The 18,558-nt window shown below is 66.3% G+C and overlaps 2 protein-coding genes across 27 annotated transcripts in view; one reads left to right on the top strand and one right to left on the bottom strand.

Annotated features, from left to right (window-relative positions):
• The window catches only part of TSC2 (TSC complex subunit 2), a 35,028-nt gene extending 28,789 nt beyond the window's left edge, over positions 1–6,239 (top strand). For 5 of the 19 annotated variants that reach the window (XM_045460645.1, XM_045460643.1, XM_045460635.1 and 2 more), the window contains 11 exons: positions 218–286; positions 1,593–1,723; positions 2,133–2,632; positions 2,834–2,909; positions 3,143–3,229; positions 3,951–4,137; positions 4,416–4,555; positions 5,466–5,544; positions 5,614–5,705; positions 5,795–5,902; positions 6,013–6,239. In XM_045460645.1, coding sequence (XP_045316601.1) covers positions 218–286; positions 1,593–1,723; positions 2,133–2,632; positions 2,834–2,909; positions 3,143–3,229; positions 3,951–4,137; positions 4,416–4,555; positions 5,466–5,544; positions 5,614–5,705; positions 5,795–5,902; positions 6,013–6,177 — 1,634 coding nt within the window. In that variant the 3' untranslated portion in view covers positions 6,178–6,239. Of the gene's footprint in view, positions 1–217; positions 287–1,592; positions 1,724–2,132; positions 2,633–2,833; positions 2,910–3,116; positions 3,230–3,950; positions 4,138–4,415; positions 4,556–5,465; positions 5,545–5,613; positions 5,706–5,794; positions 5,903–6,012 lie in introns of those variants that run through there. The other 14 variants (XM_045460646.1, XM_045460653.1, XM_045460637.1 and 11 more) reach the window with 5 other exon arrangements.
• A 33-nt stretch (positions 6,240–6,272) lies between these two features.
• The window catches only part of PKD1 (polycystin 1, transient receptor potential channel interacting), a 44,012-nt gene continuing 31,726 nt past the window's right edge, over positions 6,273–18,558 (bottom strand). For 4 of the 8 annotated variants that reach the window (XM_045460625.1, XM_045460627.1, XM_045460626.1 and 1 more), the window contains exons 25-45: positions 18,260–18,512; positions 17,956–18,151; positions 16,766–16,936; positions 16,543–16,686; positions 16,244–16,454; positions 16,016–16,142; positions 15,136–15,252; positions 14,981–15,030; positions 14,620–14,792; positions 14,420–14,513; positions 11,451–11,847; positions 11,181–11,375; positions 10,674–10,813; positions 9,927–10,039; positions 9,570–9,717; positions 9,290–9,415; positions 8,860–9,034; positions 8,480–8,770; positions 8,258–8,392; positions 7,873–8,178; positions 6,273–7,777 (exon numbers count right to left, since the gene is read on the bottom strand). In XM_045460625.1, coding sequence (XP_045316581.1) covers positions 7,325–7,777; positions 7,873–8,178; positions 8,258–8,392; positions 8,480–8,770; positions 8,860–9,034; positions 9,290–9,415; positions 9,570–9,717; positions 9,927–10,039; positions 10,674–10,813; positions 11,181–11,375; positions 11,451–11,847; positions 14,420–14,513; positions 14,620–14,792; positions 14,981–15,030; positions 15,136–15,252; positions 16,016–16,142; positions 16,244–16,454; positions 16,543–16,686; positions 16,766–16,936; positions 17,956–18,151; positions 18,260–18,512 — 4,015 coding nt within the window. In that variant the 3' untranslated portion in view covers positions 6,273–7,324. Of the gene's footprint in view, positions 7,778–7,872; positions 8,179–8,257; positions 8,393–8,479; positions 8,771–8,859; positions 9,035–9,289; positions 9,416–9,569; positions 9,718–9,926; positions 10,040–10,673; positions 10,814–11,180; positions 11,376–11,450; positions 11,848–14,419; positions 14,514–14,619; positions 14,793–14,980; positions 15,031–15,135; positions 15,253–16,015; positions 16,143–16,243; positions 16,455–16,542; positions 16,687–16,765; positions 16,937–17,955; positions 18,152–18,259; positions 18,513–18,558 lie in introns of those variants that run through there. The other 4 variants (XM_045460630.1, XM_045460631.1, XM_045460632.1 and 1 more) reach the window with 2 other exon arrangements.

Genomic DNA, 18,558 nt, shown 5'->3' with positions numbered 1-18,558 from the left:
ATGGCGCTTAGCGGCCCGGGACCTGTGTTGGCGAGGAGGAGGGCCGCGCTCCCCTTCCAGACGCCGGCTCCGGCAGCTTGAGGAGCCGGGCGCCGCTGGCCCCTCCGCTCTCTCTCTCCAGGCCCGGGCTCTGTGCGGGACTAGTGGTGCCTTTCCTCTGCTCGACTGTGCATAGTCTCCCCTTCTGCTGACTGGCCGCTCGCGGTTTCCCTTGCAGTGGCCTCTTTCTCCTCCCTGTACCAGACCAGTTGCCAAGGAGAGCTGCACAGGAGCATTTCCTGGGCAGGTACTCGTGTGTCTCTTTAAGGGAAGCGGTGTTTGCTCCAGAGCGCCGCTCTGCCTCGTAGATGCTGTTCTCATCGCCCCTCATCCGCTCATCCCTCCGTGGTCCCGCCAGAGCCGCTCCGTGCCCTCTGGGAGAAGGGCCCCGACTCGCATGAGGACGTCTGTGCAGAATGCCTGCGCTTTGCTGGCGGACCCCCTCTGCTGCATGCCCTTCGTGGCTGAGCTCTGTCCCCACGTCGGGCAGGCCCTTACAGCCACATCTTCAGGCCTCAGGAGGTGACCTTGGGCAGCTAAGCCACAGATGCTGGCAGGGGGCAGTTCTTTGGGGCGAGCCTGGCCCTGGGGCTCAGCCCCGCTGACTTTTCCCGGGCTTCTGGTGGTCCGATTGGCTTTGCGAACCCACAAATTGGGCTGTGTCTGCCTCTCGTCGTGGGCTGGCCAGAGGCCCTGCAGACCAGCCTTTGGCCCGTTGTTCCCAGGCCCTGGCAGGGGCGGGCTCTGACCTGCATGGCCCTTGGGCACACCTGGGTGCCCACATGTGGACAGGAGCCAGTTGGGAAAGGGCAGCGTGCAGACGGGCTCCGGCAGGCGGCTGGCAGGCCGTGTGCGTGTGGGGCTGCGTGTGTGGCGGCCGCGGGCTGCGCTAACCCCCGGTTGCTTCCCCCTCCCCCGCCCCTGCCCTCACATCGGCACAGGAAATGCTGCTTCAGGGCATCGTACCCTCCTTAGCATTCCTCAGCTCGGGGTTGGCTTGGGCTCCGATAGTGCGCCTCGGCTTTCCAGAACGGGCTTCCGAGTCTGTGTGTGCGCACGGGTGTTTCTCCATCAGGCTTCTCCTCAGGTCCCATCACAGAGGGACTCTGGCCTCTCGTCCCGGTTCCTGGGGGCCAGTGTGGGCGCGCCACTCCTTCTGAGCTGGGACCCCGTCTTAGGCGGGGGCTCCTCCCTCATGGGCTCTTGGGCTTGGGTCCCGCCCCCGGCCGTTTCCCTTGCTGGAGCAGCAGCGGCGGGTGCTGTGGATCCTGGGCTGGGGATTCCAGGAGCCGGATGCCCCCCACGTCCCTACGTCCGGGAGCCTGTGTTGGAGACTCCCCGTGTCAGGGGTCACATCCAGGCCCCTGAGGGCGCCCTTCTCCAGCTGACTTGATGGGGTGTGGGCAGCTTAGAGCCACAGGCAAGGAAGGCCTTAGGTGAGGCTCTGTTGGGGGGCCGCTGTGCTCTCTTGCCGGGGAGAGGCTGGTACCTCAGGCCACGTGAGCTCCTGGGGGCCGGGCCAGCACCTAGTAGCCTCATCTGTGTCCTCCCAGACTCCGCGGTGGTTCTGGAGGAGGGAAGTCCCAGCGAGACTGATTTGCCAGGCGAGCCCACTGAGCTGGAGGACTTTGAGGCCACCCTGGGCCCAGAGCGGCGCTGTCGGCGCCCTGAAGCCTACAGTAGAGTGAGTACTAGGCGGGGGAGGGCGCTGTGGGAAGAGGGGCGGGGCCTCCGCTCCAGGCTTTGTGGCTCCGGCTGGCTTGCTGTGAACTCACACGAGGTTTTTCTTCCTCTTTTGTTATGTAAGAACTGGCTAGCTGTCCTTCCGAGTCCCTTCTGCGTGGATGGCCCGGGGCTTCCCGGTGGTCCCCGCAGGGCTAGTGGCTCATTGTCGGCATCCTGTGGCCCTGCTGCTCAGCAGGGGCAGGAGTCGTCCTAGGGGAGGGGGCGGGGCCGTGGCCATCCGCTTGCTGCCGAGTGGCTCCTGTGGCCCTGGCTGGGGGGCAGGTGGGGCTTCGTCGCCCCCGCGTAGGCCCCTGGGAGGGTTCACTGGTGTCTTCCAACGAAGGCTCTCTGGACTCCTTCCTTTCCAGTCGTCTTCCAGCTCCAGCCAAGAGGAGAAGTCTTTCGCCGCAGAGGAGGTGGCTGCCGGAGGGCTCCCCATCGGGCGGGCCGTGTCTGCCGAGGGAGCCCGGCCCTCTGCGGGGCTCTCCTTCCAGCCCGCCCAGCCCCTCAGCAAGTCTAGCTCCTCGCCGGAGCTGCAGACCCTGCAGGATACACTCGGGGACCCTGGGGACAAGGCCGACGTTGGCCGGCTGAGCCCCGAGGCCAAGGCCCGCTCACAGTCCGGGACTCTGGACGGGGCAGGTGCCACCTGGTCAACCCCAGGTGAAGAGAGTCAGGGCCGGGGCCCTGCGAGGCCCGAGGGTCCCTTGCCTTCTGGCTGTCCCCGTTCCCCCGGTGGCCTGCGTCCCAGAGGCTACACCATTTCGGATTCAGCCCCGTCACGCAGAGGCAAGAGGGTAGAGCGGGACGCCTTCAAGAGCAGAGCTGGGGCCTCCAATACTGAGAAGGTGCCAGGCATCAACCCCAGGTGAGCCTTGCCCTTTCGGGCGGGAGCTGCCGGACAGTCCCCATGGGGACACGGTGCCTGAGTGGCCCCCGGCCGACGGGTCGTGTAGTCTGTGCCCCGTGGCCGGTGGGAGCCAGACAGAAGGGCGGTTCCTTCGGCGATGGGGCGGCGGTGCCAGCAGTGACCGGGCCCGGCCCGGCCCTCCCATCTCTGCCCCTGCAGCTTCGTGTTCCTGCAGCTCTACCACTCTCCTTTCTTTGGCGACGAGTCCAACAAGCCGATCCTTCTGCCTAATGAGGTACGTGTGCTTTCTCTCCGGTGCGGGGTCCCCCCGGAGCCTGGGTGGGGGACACCGTGGGGTGCCCACAGCCCAGGCTTGCAGAGACCAAGCCTCAGCTCCCTGTGGCAGCCTATAGCGACCCCTCCCCCCTCCTGCCCCCGGGCGAGGAGAGCCCTCCCCGGACAGGCGCCTGACGGGCTGGTGGTGGCACGACGGCCGCCCAAGGCTCAGGCGGGGCTCTGTGGCTACAGTCCTTCGAGCGGTCGGTGCAGCTCCTCGACCAGATCCCATCCTACGACACACACAAGATCGCTGTCCTGTACGTGGGAGAAGGCCAGGTAAGGGTGCTGGGGGCCCGAGCCCAGCCGGATGGCCTCCCTGGCTGGGGCTGGGTTCAGGGCCCGGCCCCTCGTCCGCCACCGAGCTCAGTCACTGCGTGAGCTGCCAGAGCATCAAGTGCTCGTGGGGCCCTGTGCAGGCTGCTGTTCCAGTGCCCGGGATGCGGCGGGAGTGACGGCGGAGCGTGTGAGCCCACGGTGCCCAGAGGGATGTTGGGGGCTGCAGAGATGGTGGTGGGTGCGTGGACGCCACAGGTGTGGGCGGGGCACTGCTCACATCAGCGACCCGGGCACGGGGTGGCTGGCGCAGTGCCCACGGCGCGCACACGGGGCCGAGGCAGGATGGGGAAGTAGAGGGGAGGCGTGGACGGCCTCAGGGCTGCGTGTTGTTCCCAGGGAGGTGGGAGGGCCATGAATGGTTCTGAGCCGAGGGTTGGAGGTAACTCGGCCCCAGCCTCCGGAGCATCCTTCTGGCTGCCGCACGAAGAGCCGGTGGGAGCGGGGCGCCCCTCGTCCCCATGAGAGGAGCAGGCCTGCGGCGCGGGGCTGGGATGCCGCGGAATGCCAGCCTCTGGGTGTGTTTTTGGTCCGCCTGAGCAAATTGGCTGGTGGACCCGTGCTCTGTGCGAGAGACGGGGTCCAGATGGCGCCCCCGGGTGCGCGCCGGGGCCCCGAGGAGCCGGGCAGGGGCGGGTGCCGCCGAGCTCCTCTCTCCCCACAGAGCAGCAGCGAGCTCGCCATCCTGTCCAACGAGCACGGCTCGTACCGGTACACAGAGTTCCTGACGGGCCTGGGCAAGCTCATCGAGCTCAAGGACTGCCAGCCCGATAAGGTGTACCTGGGCGGTCTGGACGTGTGCGGGGAGGACGGCCAGTTCACCTACTGCTGGCACGATGACATCATGCAGGGTAGGCACCTTCCGCCGGCCCGCACTCGGGGCTGAGGGTGGCCGAGGGTGGCTGAGGGCCTGACTTCCCCCGACGGGGACGGGGTAGCAGTGGGGCTGGCGCCTGTGCATCCAGAAGCTATGCCCTCGGGGTGAGGAGGCAAGGCTGCTGGCCAGGCACTGGAGGGGGCGGGTCCCGCAGGCCCGAGAGCCTCTGGAGGAACCAAGAGGCGCCCCACGCTGGTGCTCTGCCTGGGGCCATGCCAGGCCCCGCTCAACTTGGCCCCATGCGCCTTGCAGCTGTCTTCCATATCGCCACCCTGATGCCCACCAAGGACGTGGACAAGCACCGCTGTGACAAGAAGCGCCATCTGGGCAACGACTTTGTGTCCATTGTCTATAATGACTCTGGCGAGGACTTCAAACTGGGCACCATTAAAGTGAGTGGGGGCCCTGGAGGCGGGCGCAGGTGGGCACCCCTGGCTCGAGTCTACACCTCTGGGCAAGTGCTCTCTCTGGTCTGTGTTGAGTGCAGACAGCAGGCACTGTCGGGGTCAGTACGGCAATAAAAGGACCTCCAGTGCCTCCTGCCACCAGTTGGAGTGGGCACGTTCCCCCCCCCCCCCCCCCCCCCCCCCGAGCCAGTTTTCTCTGTAATGACAATGACGGGGACAGCGGCCCTCACGGGAGCCAATGAGCCTAGTGGGGGGCCGGGCACAGAGCAGGGATTTGTGTGTCCCTGGGTCTCGGAGTCCCCCTCTCTGACACCTCCCTCGTGTCATCACACAGCATGTGGAAGGCAGGGTCGGGGGGCAGGTCCGAAGCTCACAAGTGTTCAGATTCTAAACCCAACAGCAAGCCTCAGAGGGGGTCGCTGAACGCAAACACGAGGCCGCTGGTGAGAGTCCAGTCGCGGGCCACGGTGCCCGAGGGGTGGCACGGAGCTGGGGTGGGTGTGTGTGGTGCACACCCAGAGACGCACAGGGAAGCGGTCCGCCTGTGTAGGCGTCCGGGCTGCTCTCAGGACAGGGAGGCAGCTGGCAGCCAGGTGGCAGCAGGAGTCACGGGTAGCACAGGCAGGCGAGGTGGGGGTCATGCGCCTGTTTAGGGTCGTGACTGGACCTGAACTCGGGGGGATTCAGTTGGTGGGATCTGGATGTGGAGTCGGCCTTTAGGAGGGAAGGCGGCCCGGGGGAGGAGATGAGGGACGGCCCTGCCCCCAGGCTCGGTCGGAAGCGTGTCTACGGGGCTAGTGACCGACAGGGCAGGTTTGTGGAGTTAGCAAGCGCCTCTCGGAGCCGAGCGAGAAAGGGGCAAGGCCCGGGGTGACCTCTGCCCTTGTCTGCCCAGGGCCAGTTCAACTTCGTCCACGTGATCATCACCCCCCTGGACTACGAGTGCAACCTGGTGTCCCTGCAGTGCAGGAAGGGTGAGCCCTGGGGCCGGGCGGGGAGGCCCTCGCGGCCCTGAGCCCCTCACGAGCTCTGTGTCTCCTCAGATATGGAGGGCCTCGTGGACACCAGCGTGGCCAAGATCGTGTCTGATCGCAACCTGCCCTTCGTGGCCCGTCAGATGGCTCTGCACGCCAACGTGAGCAGAGGGGTCGGCCCGGGGCAGGGTGGGACGGGCCCAGGGGTGCCGGCCACAAGGGCCTCAGTGCTCCCCGTCTCCCACCCCAGATGGCCTCCCAGGTGCACCATAGCCGCTCCAACCCCACGGATATCTACCCGTCCAAGTGGATCGCCAGGCTCCGTCACATCAAGCGGCTGCGCCACCGGGTAGGGCAGGTGGGCCTCAGATGCCTTGGGGGGAGGGGGGCGTGCACTGGCATCCAGCTCATGGAGGGCAAGTGCCCCCCCGCCCCCGCTTCTTCCTGAAGGCTCCCCGTCCCCTGCAGATCCGTGAGGAAGCCCACTACCCCAACCCCAGCCTGCCGCTGACGCAGACGCACCCTCCGGGCCACGCCAAGGCCCCAGCCCCGGCTGAGCCCATGCCCACGTACGAGACGGGCCAGCGGAAGCGCCTCATCTCCTCTGTGGATGACTTCACCGAGTTCGTGTGAGCCGGGTCCCGTGCCCCGCCGTTATATGCGCAAATGAAATAAAGCAGTGGTGCAGCCCCGGCCTCCCCCCCGTGTCACTCAGAGCCAGACGCAGATGCAGTCAGCCAGCTGGTTTATTTGACTTTGTCGGGTGGGGATGGGATCAAGGCTGTAGCTATGGCCACACCCACGGAGGTGGTACAGGGCCTGTTGGGCTGCGGTCGGGGGCCACCGTGCCACCACCCACGTGTTCTCCGGTACACAGACCCTCACCTGCCCCAGCCCCGGGAGCCAGCCCCGGGGCAGGGCTCCTTCCACCCTGGAGTTCTGGCGCCGCCCGCGTCCTCCTCCTCCCCCAGACCTGACACCCGCAGGTCTGGGCTCTGCCCTCTTGCTGTCACAGCCCAGGCAGAGAGCAAGGCCACAGGGGTGGGGAGGGGGGGTGGTGACAGGAAGTGCCGAGGCGATGGCTGGGCCCTTCCAACAAGCCTCCCATCCCAGCCCCAGGCCCAACTTGGATCCAACTCTGGTTAGGTGTCTGGGGAGGGAGGCCAGCTCTGCAGCCCCAGCACCCCTCCCCACAGGAGACGGGGGGCATGGAGCCACTGCAGCCACCAGGTCCCTCGGCCCTAATGAAAAAGAGAGCTACGTACAAAAATACATTTTTAACCCCGTATAAATTACTGACGACAGAGACACTGCGGCTGAAGGTGCGTGCACTCAGCAGGGGCAAGGGAGAGGTAATAACTTAGGGGGAGACGACGGGAGGTGCAGGTTCCCCTCCCCGAAGCCTGGATCCTTAGCAAAGGGGAGATGTCTGCCCAGGAGGTGGGGCCGGGCACAGCCCGCTGTACCTGAGGACTCTGGTAATAAATTAGCATCTCAGAGGCTGGGCACTCAGCCCAATACTGCTGTGTCCTCCCACGGGGAGCCGGGGAGGGGACCCTGGGTCCTGGCTGCCCACATGGCGTCTTTAAAGTGCTGAGACCCACAGAGAGAGAGACGACTGCTCCCTGGGGGCCTTCGTGCAGCTCTTCTGCCTGGCCCGAGACCGTAAGGGTGGCAGAAATTAATACTGAGCGGTGTCTGCTCTGGCTCCCTCTGCAGAGCAGACTGAAGCCAGAGGCCCACCCCAGGGAAGGGGTCTGAGCCCAGGACCCCCCGGGGACTAAGTGCTGCCGGGGTGGACCTTGTTCTTAGCCCGCAGGGAAACCCTGCAGGGGCCCGGGGCCAGACCCACGCCACGACTGGCCCGGGCAAGACGGCCAGGCAGGGCTGGCCGCAGGTCTGAGGAGGGGCTGGGGGCACCCGTGCTCCTGCGGCCTTGCAGGCTCTGAAGCCTCTGCTCCAGCTGGTAGACATCCTCCGTGGCCTGGTTGAGTCGGTCGAACTGGGTCAGAAGGGCTTCGAACACGGCTTGGAGCCGAGAGGGCTCGGGCTCCCCACGCGGCCCCAGCCGGCTCAGGCCCCCGCTGGGTGTGTCCAGCTGGCTGGAGGCCGTGGAGGGCCGGGAGGCGTCTGAGCCCCCACTGGGGGGGGGTGCGTCCGGGGACGACTTGGAGCCCCTGGAGGAGCGCGAGGGCAGCGGTTCCATCCCTTCAAACCGGACTTTGTGACGGAACTGGGGGCGGCACAGGGGCTCCGTCAGTCCGGCTGCACCCCGGGCTCCCCTGGGCCCAGGGTGCGTCCCTCTCCCCCCCACTGGGCCGTACCCACCTCCTTAACCTTACTGAAGCCCATCCAGAGGCGCAGCCTGCGCAAGAACAGCTCCACCATCTCGTAGTCCTGCGGCTCCCAGGCCGGCCGGTAGAGCTCCCCACGCAGCGCGTGGTACCGCCACCGCAGGAGGACCGCCCCCAGCCTCAGGGCCCCCCACAGCCGCAGCGCCCAGAGCCCAGTGCACAGCAGCGGGGAGAGGCGCCAGGACTCCGCGGGGCACGGGGCAGGACCCCCAGACCCAGGGCAGGGCACCAAGACGGCCCTCAGGGCGCTCCGAAACGAGTCCACGCAGGAAGCGACCAGCTGCAAGGGGAAGGGGCGCGCGTGAGGGGCGCGTCCCGGGCTGAGCCCCCCCTCCCCTGACGGCCTCACCGCCACCTACCAGAATGGCCAGCTGGGCATAAGCCGCGGCGAGCACCACCAGGCCCAAGGCCGCGCCCACGAGCTCCGGCAGGGCCCTGTAGAGCGTCTTGCCGAAAACCGACCACTGGCGCACGAAGCGCAGCTGCTGGGCGGCCTGGGGGCGAGCGGTGTCAGTTGACCCAACCGCCGCCGGTTGGAGCCGGCCCGGGCCCCAGCCGACCCCCGCCGGCCCAGCCCTCACCTTGACCAGCAGGAGAAAGAGCAGCGAGGCGGCCAGGCCGCGAGCCGCGGAGCTCAGCTGCGCCACCTGCTCGAAGCTGGTGAAGCGGCGTGGGCGGCGGCGCACGAAGCGGGTCCACTGGCGGTCGGCGACACCCAGCTGGGCCAGGCGCACGAGCGCCGCGGCCGCGGTCAGGGCCACCAGCAGCCACCGCGCCCAGGCTCCGGACTGTGCGGCGCGCGTCCGCCCTTCCCGGCGCCACACACGCGCCTCGGCCACCGAGAAGTACAGCGCGAACAGCAGCAGGCTCACCTGCGGGGGCGGGGCGGAGTGAGGGGGGAGGGGGCGGGGCGGGACTTGCGCGGGGGCGGGGCGACGGGACGGGCGCGGCCGGCACCCACCGAGGTGAGCAGCGGCAGCGAGAGGCCGGAACTCAGGCGTCGCAGCGCGAATGGGCGCACGCTGACTGCGGTCACGGCGTGCCCGGCCGCCGGGAACTCGAGGCGCAGCGTGACGGCGGCATGTAGCCCCACGGCCGGGCTGTAGCGCGTGAGCTCCACGAACACCGCGCGGCTCCTACACGGCGAGAGGGGCGGGCAGGGTAAAAAGACTGGGTGTCTTCCCAGACAAAGGGGCTTGGGCGGCGGGTGACGCGGGGCCCGGGGAGGAGGTGGAGGCTGAGCGGTCAGTGAGGTGCATGGGGAAAGACAGGGACACGGAAAAGCGGCGGGGTGGGGGAGTGGACCGCGGAGGGGGGCCGCGTGGGGACCCCCGTGTGCCCGCCGGAAGCGCCGCAGTGCGGAGAGACGGGGACAGGCCGAGCGCGAGCACCTGTTGTCGATCCAGTTGTGCAGCTGCAGGAAGCCCAGCTGCGCGCGGCTCTCTTCCAGGCTCAGCCCCAGCTCCTGCACGTAGCCCCCGCTGTCGTACACGGCGCAGTAGCCCCAGGACCAGACCCTGCCGGCGAGGGGACGGCGTTAGAGCCCGGCCCCGGCCCTGGAAGAACCTGGGAGGCAAGGCTGGCTGGGGCTAGGGGGCGCCCGTGGGGAACAACCCCCCCTCCCTGCGTCCCGGATCCTCCCGGATCCCGGGGCCCTCCCTCTGTGCTCACCCCAGCAGGTCTGGCGCAGAGTAGGCCCACGTCTTGGAGCCGTTGTGGGCAGCACTGCCCCAGCCGACGCCATAGTCGCCTGTGCTGAAGGAGCCTGCGGCTGCCGCGCACATGGGCACACCCGGGCGAGCAGGGTCTGGGCAGAGTGCTGAAAGCAGAGGGGGAGTTCTTTGCCAGCTGGGCTCTACGTGATCCCACCAGACCCTCCCTGCAACCCAGAAGGCAGAGGTCCCAGTGTCACAGACGGAGAACGTAAGGGATGCGCAGCTAGACAGACAGCTGGAACCAGAATGCAGCCAGGGGTGTCTCTTTGGGGGAGATCGAGGACGCAGTGCCAGGCCTCCCTCCACGGCTCACCTTCCTGCAGCCGCACCTGCCGCAGTCGCGGGGGCCCCAGCTCCGGGCTGGACTGGTTCCCATGGATGTAGGGGAGCAGGACGTGGGACAGCCACGGCCAAAACTCCTCAGACCTGCTCACACAGACAGAGTTCCATGTTCTACCCGGCAGTGCCCTGCACCCCTGGGGGCGGGGGTGGTCAGGGGCCCACAGAGCACTGCTCCTGCCGCCCCAGCCCAGCCAACAGCAGGCTGCCAGTGCCACGGGACGGGACTAGGTCAAGACCCAGAAGCCTCAAGCTCAGCATACTGACGTTTGGAGCAGGAAGTGTTACGGGGCGGTTCTGGGTACCCGAAGATTATTGACTTATTTGTTTTGAGAGAGACACAGACAGCATGAGCGGGGTAGGGGTAGAGAACGAGGGAGACAGAATCCCAAGTAGGGTCCGCAATGTCAGGACGCAGTCTTGACGCGGGGCTTTCACCCCTGACACCGTGGGATCGTGACCTGCACCGAAACCAACACTCTGACGCTCAACTGACTGGGCCCCCCCAGGCGCCCCGGGACGTTTTGAACAGTGTCTCCGGTCCCGTGTTGCCAACACCACCTACTCCGGTCCTGACAACCCACGACAATCCAAGACGCTGCCCCACGTCCCCTGGGGACTGGGTTGCACCAAGGACAAGATCGAGAAGGGATCTGGCGGGCATCGATGCCTCCCCGGCCTGGCAAGGTGGACACGCGCATGTGCACGGGGATGCCTGTACCGGGTGATGGCCAGGAAGGCCTGGCTGCCGAGCTCCTGTTTGATGGCACTCTGCAGGCGGTAGGCATGGCTGTGGCAGGAAGCGTCCCCATGGTTGGCCAGCAGCGTCACCAGCAGGAAGAGCATGTATACCAGGAAGCTCTGGGGGCAGGGACGGCCCTGGGGTCAGCCAATCCCAGTGTGGCCCACCGTCACGGCACTGGCCAGCAAACCGCCCGTGGCCAAGGTGCCTGGTGCCAGTGGGGCGGCACAGACACCCGCCAGCATCCCGCCAGAGGGGCGGACAGGTGGTCCCTCCAAAGGCAGAGAAGATGGCCCGTAGGGCCTGCGAGGCTGCTCATCGAGCCGGGCATGGGAAGAGGCACGGCGGGGCACAGGCACCGGGAGCTGGGGCCGAGGGGGGCGGGGCGGGGGCGAGAGGACCACAGGGCGCACGCGCGGGGTCTCCGAGGGAGAACCTGCAAGAAGGTGCGGTTTCGGCCAGACACGGGACAGGAGAGCGGCTCACCCTCAGCATCCCGTGCAGCTTCTTGACCTTTCGGGCCTCTTCCTTCGCCAGGAAGAGCGCAAAGCCGTGTGGGGGCCGCACACGGGGCACACGCTCACTCACAGGGGTCACAGCCGGGCTCTCCACCAAGGTGTCATCCTCGTCGGGGTGCAGCCGCTTGGCCACCAGGGAGAAGTACAGGGCCTCCAGCAGGACCTGGGCCAAGGGAGGCGTCAGAGGGGCCCACAGGCGCCAGGGGCTGGCAGCCCGGCCCCCCAACGTCCCACTCACCTTGAGCGGCTCCCAGCCGAAGAAGGAGGCCAAGAAGCTGGAGCTGCTCGAGAGGAGCCACATCACACCCACACCAGGGGAGAAGCCGGCACCCACCCAGCCGGAGACCCCCACAGCCACAGCCACCAAGAGCAGGCTGAGTCCGTGGGCCAGGGGGGCACACCAGGCTGGCAGCAGCCGCCTCCGCAGACCGTCCACCAGTCCTAGGGAGGAAGACAGGTGACGGGCAGCCCACGGGGAGGGGCCCAGAGGGGCATCCTGGGGACACGAGAGCACACCTGTCCTGGCGGGCTTTGCTGACTGGGGCCGCTCCCAGGTCAGACCCGGGCTGGGCAGCCCCCTGTCCCCCAGCCTCTGCAGCATCAGCGTCTCCGTCCTCTCCGCAGGAGCGCTGGACCTGAGGCACAGAAAGGGGGGGGGGGGGCGGCGTAGCCCGCGCTCAGCTGTCGGCCCACAGCACGACGTCCCTGAGCCCCCGTACCCCTGCACCCCGCCCCCGTGTCAGCCGAGAGAAGACATTGCCCCAAACCCGGGTAGATACAGCGCTGGGGCTCAGACCACCACCGGTGACTCTGGGAAGGGCCCCCGGTGCCTGCCCTGCCCCTCAGGCCGAAAACCCACGTCAGCCTCCGCTGCCGTCTCCCCCTCGCTCGCTGCTCCTCCACCCACGGACAGAGTCCTCTCCCATCGTCACCCCAGCGGCGGTGGCTCGCAGCATGGCTGAAGCGGCCCCAAGGCTCCGAGTTCGCGTCGCGACCTTCCGGGGCGCACCCCGCACACCTCGCGTCTTCGCCCCCAACCTCCCCACGCAGACCCACGTTTCACAAAGGGACCGCGCGCTGACGCAGCTTTGTGACCCAAGATGCAACTCTTGAACAAGGAAACACCTTTGTCTCAAAATCCCGACAGTATCTAGGGTTCCCGGGGCCGAGAGAAGTGTGTGTGGCCCACGGCGCCACACTGACCTGGCCGGCTGCACAGCTGCCCCACCAAGGAACGGGGGCTCCGGGGGCGGGGGGATGTGAAACAAGGGTGTGACAGGCACTTCCGAAGGGCCAAGCGCGCGCCTGGCGAGGGGGCCTGCACAGCTGTGCCCTGACTACACAGAACAGGCCCCCCTCCCCCGCTCCCAGCAGGTGCCTGCCATGAGCTGCGCTGAACGCGCCCGGGTTTGTGAGCCTTCGACAGAGTGAGAAGTATCGTTTATGCGGGTGGGAAGTCAGGACAGCAAGCAAACTTTTTCTTGAGATGGACTAGAGAACAGGTGCTCCATATCCTCATTAGGCAGGAGCAGCGGCATTCCTGTTCTTTCTAGGGCTTTCTCCGGACGCCCACGTTCATGTTTTACATGTGGATGTGGTGTCAGGGCAGGTGGCATAGCAGATATGGCCTAAAATACACGCGGCTTCACCAAACACCAAGCCGCAGGAGACCAAAGCCTGTCTGTCACGGGCCAGCACCCCGGGTCCCCGGCCGAGGCCGGCACCGTTCTGGCCCCGAGTGAAAGGAGCCAAGGCCACGCACGCTGCTGGGGGGGGGGAGCGTGCAGGCAAGACGCCCGGAGGCAGGGAGGACAGAGAGGAGGTCCCCATCACTACGCCCTCATGCATTTGCAGGCAGGAAGGCCCCAGCCGGGGAGCTGCCGCGCCAAGAACGGCAGGAAGGAGACCTGGGGCTCTTGTCTTGGGGAGGATGCCTCTAGGCAGAAGGGGGGCAGAAGACAGCAAAGATGACGGCAGAAAAGGAGGGAAGCGGTCGACGGAGGCGGCAGGGCCAGCTCACGCAGCTGCTGGAGCGTCGTAAGGCGAGCCGCCTCCAAGGGACACTTCCCCCCTCCCGCCACTTCCGCGGGCAAGGACACAGTGGTGACTGACAGGGCTGGGTCGTAAAGGACTCTGTGGTTCCTGCTTTGCTTGGGCCACTCGCTCTGAGGTGTCGGCCGTCATGCCGTGAGGGCACTCAAGCCAGCCAGGGTGAGGGTCAGATGGGGACAACCACAACCTGCCTGCCGTCTGGCTCCCTCGAAGCAGAGTTTTGGGGTAACCGGTCACATGGCGACAGAGGGCTGGTGCCCTAGGAGAGCAGCGGCAGGGCCTGACTCAGGGAGCAGGACTCCGCCGAGGGGGACGTTTGGACGGAGGCGCAAGAGCAAACAGGAGGGTCAGACTCGGGACCGGAAGGGCAGCGGCAGGTGTGCGTGAGGAAGGACGCCAAGAGAGGAGTCGGGAGTCAATGAAAACTTGTGGTGGCCGGAGCGTGCACCGGGCCGGTTCTGAGACCGGGACCCGGGGGGGGGGGGGGGGGGGGGGGCGCAGCGTCTCTGGAGGGGGGCCTGGGCCCTGCGGGGCGGGCAGCTCCGCGCAGGCCAGTGAACGTCCGTGGGGCCCGTTCGCGCAGTCAGCCCAAGGCCTGAACCTGGACTTGAGGAAAGGCTCTGGGCTGGAGCTATCTGGGGCTGCTGTCCCAGGATCTCCCCATAGTATAGACCTTCTGAATCAATTTCCAATTTCTTCGTAACATGCGATCATGCCACGGTTATCTGTGTTTGCAAAACGACTCGAGAGGCCCCCCTCCCCCCACCGTTCCCTGTGCTCAGGACGGTTCATATGTGTCATCTTTGGTGCTTGAGAACGACAAGAGTTAAAAGGAGCAGATATGTGATTATTGGAGGAAAAAAAGGAAATAAGAGATAGTTTTACACGAATCGTCCATCTCAGAAGTTGAGAGATTCTTAAAAACGTAAAATTGAAACAATCTCAAAAGAAAACAAGCGGGATGTTTGGAAAACCTGGTCCTGAGCACCCCATCACCCCACACCTCCGCCACCTGTGGGGAACGCTTGCCATCCTGTGAGGTCCTTTCAATAGGTAAGGGGCCCAGCCCCGCACAAGGCCAGTCCCAGGCGGGGAGCGGGGCTTCTTGGCCTGGGCTCCCCACCACCCCCCAACCCCCGGGAGCCAGGGACTTACAGGCCAGCGAGCAGATCTGTTTCTACTTGCGCGTCCCGGGCAGGGGCCAGGCTGCCGGCCCCTTCAGCCACGATCCGCCGGATGAGGTCCTCGTCTAGAGGGAAAACACGTCAGCGAGGGCATGGTTTCTCCCACCCCCAGGTTCTTCAGAACCTTCCCGGGGATCGCATGGGGATACCACCCTCCCCACCCCTGCTCACCCGAAGCTGAGAAGGACTTGGCACGTGAGGAAGGGCTGACCAGGGAGAGCCCGTCCTCCTCCGGGCCCAGGCGGCCCCGTGCCAGCCGCTGCAGGGTGCTGCCCACGATGGATGGGTCACTCAGCAGGTCCGGCCAATTCAGCGTGCCTTCACTGGACGGCCAGCACACCAGGCTGTAGGTGACACAGGTGAAACAAGTGGGGCCCAGGGGGGCACACGTACAACACGGCCCTAGAGCATGTGTGACAACAATACACGGGGCCAGGGGACAAAACGCACGCAGCGCAGACACCCATAATGCACCACGCACGAGGTGTGGCGGACCCACGCCAAGGCTCACGCTTGCTCTGGGGACTCCTACCTTTTGCAATCATCCAAAAATAAGTCACTTTTCATTTGTCCGGCAAAGGCCTGTTGAGAAGCACAGAGAACACCTCAGGTTCTGAGCTGCCCAGAGGCAGCGGGACCCACCCAGCCCGGGCAGGGCCCCGGGGGGGGGTGGGGGGCCACACTTGCCTCAGCGCGGAGCCCCGGGAAGGCCAGGAAGGAGCTGTCCAGCACAGACGAGTCCAGGTAGCTGTCGATGTCCAGGACCGGCTGCCCCGTGGGGGTGGGGCTCGGGCCCCCAGCCACCTAGGGGAGAGGCAGGCATTCAGCAGAAGTGTGCCACCTCCGGAGCAGGCAGAGCCTAGGCTGGGGCTGTGCTAGAGAATGTTCTAGAATCGGGCACACGTTCTGTATCTGCACTGTCCATCACGGTAGCCACAAGCCGCTCAGGGCACTGGAACGCAGCTGGCAGAGCTGAGGACTCCAGTTTTATTTGTCATCGACTCGAACCAGGCGGCGGATTACCCCACGGGACCCCTGGCGCACACGCCCCCAGGGTATGGCGGTGGGTCCCTCCTGAGGGAAGTGCTCTGTCCTTCCCTCATCTCGTGCAGTCCCCATCAGATCGGGCGGGAAGCACCTGCCCCTTGTCTCTCCGAGCCTGTGAGGTGCTGGCCCTTCGGCAGGTGCACGGGAACCACCAGGGAGGCCGTTTGGGCTCTTCCTTGTCAGAGGGTTTAAATCGCCACTTTGGCCTCTTGCTAGAGATCTGCTCAGGTTTGCGACATCCTCCCGGGTCTTTCCGGGACCCTGCCCGTCTCCCCTCAGTCACCTGACAGGCTGGTCTACAGCAGTCACAGGACCCACCCCCCCCCCCCCCCATCTGCCCTGTGATTTCCGTGGCATCAGAAGTGGGGCCCCGTTGGTTCATTCGTGATCTGGACAATCTGCATCTCTCTGTCTCCCTGGGTCAGTCGTCTCGACCTTCTGCCCTTCCCTCCGGCCACCCTTGGCGGCAGCAACGAGGCCCACGCTCTGTCCTCTGGAAGCTCCCCGGGGCCCAGCCCACCTTGCTCCGGGACATCCGGAAGAGAAACAGAATGACCAGGTAGACGGGATAGACGACCACACTGGACACCAGGCCGACGGCAACTGTGTCGGCACTCAGCGGGATCAGACCGGACACGGGCCCCGCGCTGTGTGGCAGGAGAGGAGAGAGGCCCGGGCTGGGAGAGGCTGTGGGGGGGTAGGAGGGGTCGGGCAGGAGGAGATCCTCGGGCCCCCCACGGGCACCCACCTGTAGGCGGCGTCTCCCACGACCCCATACCACACAGCATTGGCGCCCAGGAAGAGGCAGACGAGGAGGACGCAACAGGTGGCCCGCTGGACGCGGGTGAAGCGGCTCCGAGGTGGCCGGTCCCAGAGGGAGAGCCAGAGATGCTTGTCAAAAAAGCCACGCTGCAGCTCGGCCACCAGGAGGCGCCGGAACCGCCGCACAGCCGCGTCGCCTGCAGAAAGGGCACAGCTGGCTTCAGGAGGCCAGCGGCACAGGCCACGCCTCGGCCAGCCCGGGCAGGGACGGGCCCAGGCCCTTACTTGCTGCCAGCACCTCCTTCTCCACGAGGCCGCCATTGGCCTCAGTCTCCACCGACAGCCAGTCGTTGACCAGGAAGAAGGTGCTGCAGGCGGTCTGCAGGTCCCGGACGATGATGTGCTGCAGGAACCAGGCGGGGCTGAGCCCTGCAGGGGAGGGGCGGTGAGTCAGGCTGAAGGGCGCTGGTGGGGTGCCGGAGGGGCGGCCGCGGGCGCCCCCACAGACCTTTGTTGTCGTGCCACACGCGGATCTTCCGCACGCTGCCCAGGCTGTGCGGCGTGGCGATCTGGAACACGTCCAGGCTGTTGCGGCGGAAGGCCCTGTCCCCATCCAGGTGCCGGTGGCCGCTGCGGCCCTCAGCCCCATACAGCATGATGCCCACGTGTGCCGTGGTCCCTGGAGGATGGACAGAGAGGCAGCGGGGCTGGGTACGTGACCCCGGGCGGACCTTCCTTCGCTCGGCAGACAGGCCGCTCTGACAGGTGCCCTCTCACCCCCCTCAATGTGCCAGACACGCAGCCGCCAACGACACGGCGCAGCAGGGGGGGCGCCAGATTAACCGAGCGACTCCGTGAGACACAGTCGGCCCCACCTCCCTGTGACACCATATGCACATGATGTTTTGCAAAAACGGGGACTGGCCGGTGAGGGTAAGAGCACAGCGAGGAGGAGACAAGTGGTAACGTGGGAGAGACGTTCAGAACAACGGTCACCAGTCAGGTCGACACTGGCCGAGGCCATGACACCAAACTCGCCAACGTAGGCAGACAGGGACCACGAGAGAAAGAACAAAGATGTCACAGAGCAACCCACGTGAGCGGTCAGAGGGGTGTCACGGAGCAGGAGGGCCAATGAGGACAAGTGGGGGGGGGGGCAGAGGCAGGAGGACCAATGAGGACACGCCGGGGGGCGGGGTCACCGAGGAGGGCCAACCAGAACACGCCGGGGGTGGGGGGGGCAAGAGCAGGAGGGCCAACAAAGACACACGGAGGGGGGAGCGCAGGAAGCGGCCGAGGCATGGAGAACACGCTCACGCGCGTGGCACCTCCTACAGCCACACGGCCAGCACTGCCCACGCTGCTCAGCAAGTTTTGCACGAAGAAATCGAACGCTGTTGCCCCCAGCACGTCTAACGTTCAAGTCACACTGTCCTCGCTCGGTCAGTCCGTCTTCCCAGTAACGGCTCACCACCACCCCCACCGTCGTCCGCTCGCTCACACAGGCAGGCCCCGCACTCCGATGCCCCGTGTGCCCGGAGAGCACCGTGAGGCCTGATGAGCTCCCGCCCCACGCGGCACCGGGTGAACGGAGCCCTCGTCCCATCGTCTACTAAGATAGTCGCTACCAGAGAAGATAGCCAGAGAGCACACGCAAGGGCAGCCGGGAGGCCTGGACCAGACAGCCCCCCGCCTCACCTGAGCCCCGGCCCCAGCCAGTCTTGACCAGGATCTCGTACTTGAAGCGGCCCCCCTTCCCGCAGAAAGGGATCACGCGGACACGGCTGACGTCCAGCTGGTCCAGCTTACGCAGGATCACGGCCATGACCACATAGGTCACCAGACACACGGAACAGGTCAGCAGGACGACGTAGTTCATGCCTGAGGCCGGTTCCTGGGGAGACAGAGCCATCAGGTCCAGGAGGCACGGCCCTCACCTCACTTCCTCAGGACGAGAGAAAGGCTGGGGCCCCCGAGCCCCCAGGAACACGGTGCAACTCACTGGAAAGATGAACCGCACGTGGCTGGGAGGCACGAAGAGGCTGGCCCCGAAGGCAGTGAGGTGGCGGGTGAGGCAGACGGCCTGGCTGGGCGACGTCTCTTCCAAAGGCACAAGGCCCTCTGTCCTCCACATCATGTCCTTCTCACTGAAGTACTGGCACAGGGATGTGTACAGGCCCACGGTCACTTCCAGTGCCGACCAACGGAAGTGGCTGGTCAAGTTCAGGTAATAAGTCCCGCCTGGGTCTCTGCTCCTAGAAGTTGAGCAAGTGTCACAGCCAGACCCTGCCCCGCCCGAGT

This window comes from Leopardus geoffroyi, chromosome E3 (genome assembly GCF_018350155.1).
Source record: "Leopardus geoffroyi isolate Oge1 chromosome E3, O.geoffroyi_Oge1_pat1.0, whole genome shotgun sequence".
Taxonomy (NCBI): domain Eukaryota; kingdom Metazoa; phylum Chordata; class Mammalia; order Carnivora; family Felidae; genus Leopardus; species Leopardus geoffroyi.
This window is presented reverse-complemented; position numbering and strand designations above follow the sequence as displayed.